Source organism: Talpa occidentalis, unplaced genomic scaffold, assembly GCF_014898055.3.
Source record: "Talpa occidentalis isolate TD23 unplaced genomic scaffold, MPIMG_talOcc4v2.1 talOcc4.368, whole genome shotgun sequence".
Lineage (NCBI taxonomy): Eukaryota > Metazoa > Chordata > Mammalia > Eulipotyphla > Talpidae > Talpa > Talpa occidentalis.
Genome location: NW_023603940.1, coordinates 26,039 through 29,440, shown reverse-complemented (window position 1 = coordinate 29,440; position 3,402 = coordinate 26,039). Strand labels below are relative to the sequence as shown.

The 3,402-nt window shown below is 69.2% G+C and overlaps 1 protein-coding gene across 1 annotated transcript; it reads left to right on the top strand.

Moving 5' to 3' along the window:
- Nucleotides 1-376: 376 nt before the first annotated feature.
- Nucleotides 377-2,049, top strand: LOC119256666 (ankyrin repeat and BTB/POZ domain-containing protein 3-like; the record flags this gene model as incomplete). The annotated part of the gene is made up of 1 exon (XM_037524438.2): nt 377-2,049. A coding segment is annotated over exon 1 (1,162 nt), but the record flags the coding sequence as incomplete, so codon positions are not given.
- Nucleotides 2,050-3,402: the final 1,353 nt, after the last annotated feature.

Here is a 3,402-nt window from a genome sequence, read left to right as displayed (position 1 = left end):
GACCCCAGGCCAGACCCCTCGTAAACCACTGGGGGGAGCACACCTCGCTGGGTGGTTGAGAGGGTCACCTGCCCAACCTGCCACCCCTGCCCCCCGGTGTGGCACTAAAGCCGAGGGGCCGGGATAGCAGTCAAGGGGGCAGGACCCTCGCCTCGACGCCGCCACAGCACCCCTTCCGCCCCCTGGTCCCAGGCCTCTGCTCCCCACTTCCTGCAGCCTCGGTCAAGGCCGGGGGCGTGTGTGAGGGGCGGGGCTGCATGGAGCCGAGGAATAAAAAAAGTAATTAGCATCCTCACACCCCATTGGCTGTCCGCCGGCTCTGCTTTACATACGCCCGCCCCGCCGGCCGCCCGGGGTTTGCGGGCTCGGGCAGGGTTTGCCGCGGACGCGCCGGCTGCTGCGCTTCGGTGCGGGGCGCGCGGGCGCGGAGCGGGCCTGGGCCGGGAGCCGGAGCCGGAGCCGGCGCGCCTGGCCGCGGAGCTGCTGCGGCGGTGGCCCCGGGGTGCTTCCCTCCCGCGAGCACGGCGGCCGGCGCCGGACGGCTTCTGCGTTCAGCCGGGCCGGGGAGGCTCCGGCCAGACACTTTAATTCCATCCTGCCAGAAAGGGGCGAGTCCCATCTTGAGCTTTCCGCGCAGCCTGGCTCGCTCCTCCGTGCGCCTCGGCTTCTGCCCGGCCTCCGGGAGATGAGTCCTGGGTCTGCCCTGCGTGCTCCGGCGGCGTCGGTTCCGAGCGGCGGCCCAAAGTAGTGACACTTGCTGGGAGCCACTGCTGGAAAAGTGAGCCGAGGCGGCGCGAGCTCGGCTCTCCTTGCGCCCGGGCGCCGGCTGCCTCTTGCTCTGCCTTCCCCTCGGCTCCCCGGCGGCCGCAGCATGAAGTGGCGCAGCGATGGCCAGGAGAGGTAAGAAGCCGGTGGTGAGGACGCTGGAGGATCTGACGCTGGACTCGGGTTATGGTGGCGCGGCGGACTCGGTGCGCTCCTCCAACTTGTCCCTGTGTTGTTCCGACTCGCACCCGTATGGCGGGAGCTGCTGGCCGCCTCTAGCTGACTCCATGCACAGCCGGCACAACAGCTTTGACACCGTCAACACTGCCCTGGTGGAGGACTCCGAGGGGCTGGACTGCGCCGGCCAGCACTGCTCGCGGCTGCTGCCGGACCTCGACGAGGTCCCCTGGACCCTCCAGGAGCTGGAGGTGCTGCTGCTGCGCTCGCGGGACCCCCGGGCAGGCCCGGCGGCCCCCGGCGGCCTGCCCAAAGACGCGCTGGCCAAGCTGTCCATGCTGGTGAGTCGGGCGCTGGTGCGCATCGCCAAAGAGGCGCAGCGCCTGAGCCTGCGCTTCGCTAAGTGCACCAAGTACGAGATCCAGAGCGCCATGGAGATCGTGCTGTCCTGGGGCCTGGCGGCTCACTGCACGGCGGCCGCGCTGGCCGCGCTGTCCCTCTACAACATGAGCAGCGCCGGCGGCGACCGCCTGGGCCGTGGCAAGTCGGCGCGCTGCGGCCTCACCTTCTCCGTGGGCCGCGTGTACCGCTGGATGGTGGACAGCCGCGTGGCGCTGCGCATCCACGAGCACGCCGCCATCTACCTGACTGCCTGCATGGAGAGCCTCTTCCGGGACATCTACTCGCGGGTGGTGGCCTCCGGGCTGCCCCGGAGCTGCAGCGGCTCCGGCCCCGGCTCCAGCTCCGGCGCAGGCCCGGGCTCCGGCCCCGGCGCGGCCCCTGCAGCGGATAAGGAGCGGGAGGTGCCCGGAGGGGGAGCGGCGAGCGGTGGCGCCTGCAGCGCAGCCAGCAGCGCCAGCGGGGGCAGCAGCTGTTGCGCCCCGCCGGCCGCCGCTACGGCCCCGGCAGCCCCGCCGGCCGCTGCTGCTGCGGCTGCTGCTGCGGCTGCGGCCGCGGCCGCCAACCACCACCTTCACCACCACCACGCGCTCCACGAGGCGCCCAAGTTCACCGTGGAGACGCTGGAGCACACGGTCAACAACGACTCCGAGATCTGGGGGCTCCTGCAGCCCTACCAGCACCTCATCTGCGGGAAGAACGCCAGCGGTAAGTGGCAGCGCGGGTGCCGCCCCCGCGCGCCCGGCGCAGCCAACTCTCGCCCCAACTTTGCTCGGCGCCCCCTCCCGCGCCTTTCCGGCCACACGCTGCTGTCCCAGCGCTCTGAGAACACCGCGCCGGGGGCGGGGGGAACCTGTCACTTCCCGCCCGCCCTGGGGAGCCGCGCGCTGCGCGCGACGCGTGCCGGTTCCCACGTCCGGGAGCGCGCGGTCGGGGCTCGCGCGCGCGGCGGGGTGGCGGCTGCCTACCGCAGGCGGTGGGAAGAAAAACACCACCCTTTTGGGGGGGGGGGCAGGCTTGCAGTCTTTCACGCCCAGTACATATTTTTGTCGGAGCCTGTTTGTTTTGACCTTGAAGATGCCAAATTCCCGGGCGCACAAGTTTGGCACGCTGCAACTAGGGAGGAGGCGCATGCCTCTTCCCACCGCCCCTTTCCAGCACTTCCCTGCGCCCTCGGGGGGCACTGTGGGTGCGCCCGTGAAGGAGAGGCCGGAAGGGTTGCGCGGTTGAGAGTTGGCTTGGCCTAGAGCAAGTGGGGAGAGGTGTGTGTGGCGAGAGGGTGGAACGAGGAGGCTGTTACAGGTCCCAAGTTTTTCCGGGGCAGTTTTGGGGGGCCGGAGCGCACTGCTGGTGGCTGCGGAGCAGGGGACAGCCCTCGCCCGCGATTCTGGCCGCCCTGCGCTCGCTGCTCGGGATTCCCGGCGGCTGGGAGTTGCAGCTGACACCACTTGGTCTGAGTAGCGCCACGAGGGACTCTGGCTGGATGGGGGGTGGGGGGGCTGGCGAGGGTTGTCAATTTAGGAGGTAGCTGTCAGCAGCTTGTCTTTCCCTCGCGCGCACCCCTGTTTGGAGGCCGGAGCTCCAGGGGGTGTGAACGTGCAGTTCTGGAGCCGAGGGGGGCGGGGTGCGGGGCCTCTTGTTTTCGAGAGATGGAGCTGGCGGTCCTGCCAGTCTGCGAAAGCCGACGCTAGACACTTCAAAGCTTCAATTTTCCACAGGAAATGGTAGAAGGGTAACTGGAGACTCTAAAAACGAAATAAAACTTTGTTCATACTCGGCGGTTTGGCCAGAGATTGCGTGGTTGGAGCTGAAATGCAGCCTCACTGGGCAGATTTCATTCATGTCGCTGCCTGCCGGCTTCCCGGGGGCTGAACGCGAGATGCGGTGGGCGCGGCCCGGCCACTGGGGGTGCCAAGTGTGTGTCTGACTGTGTGCGTGTTTGTGAGCGCCTGCCGGTGAGTGTGAGCCGGAGCGGGCAGGAGCAAGCAGGCGCGCGGGCCGCTGGCTCCAGCAGAAGCCCTTTGGGAACCGACCCTCTAGCCCTGGGTGCCTTCACCTGGC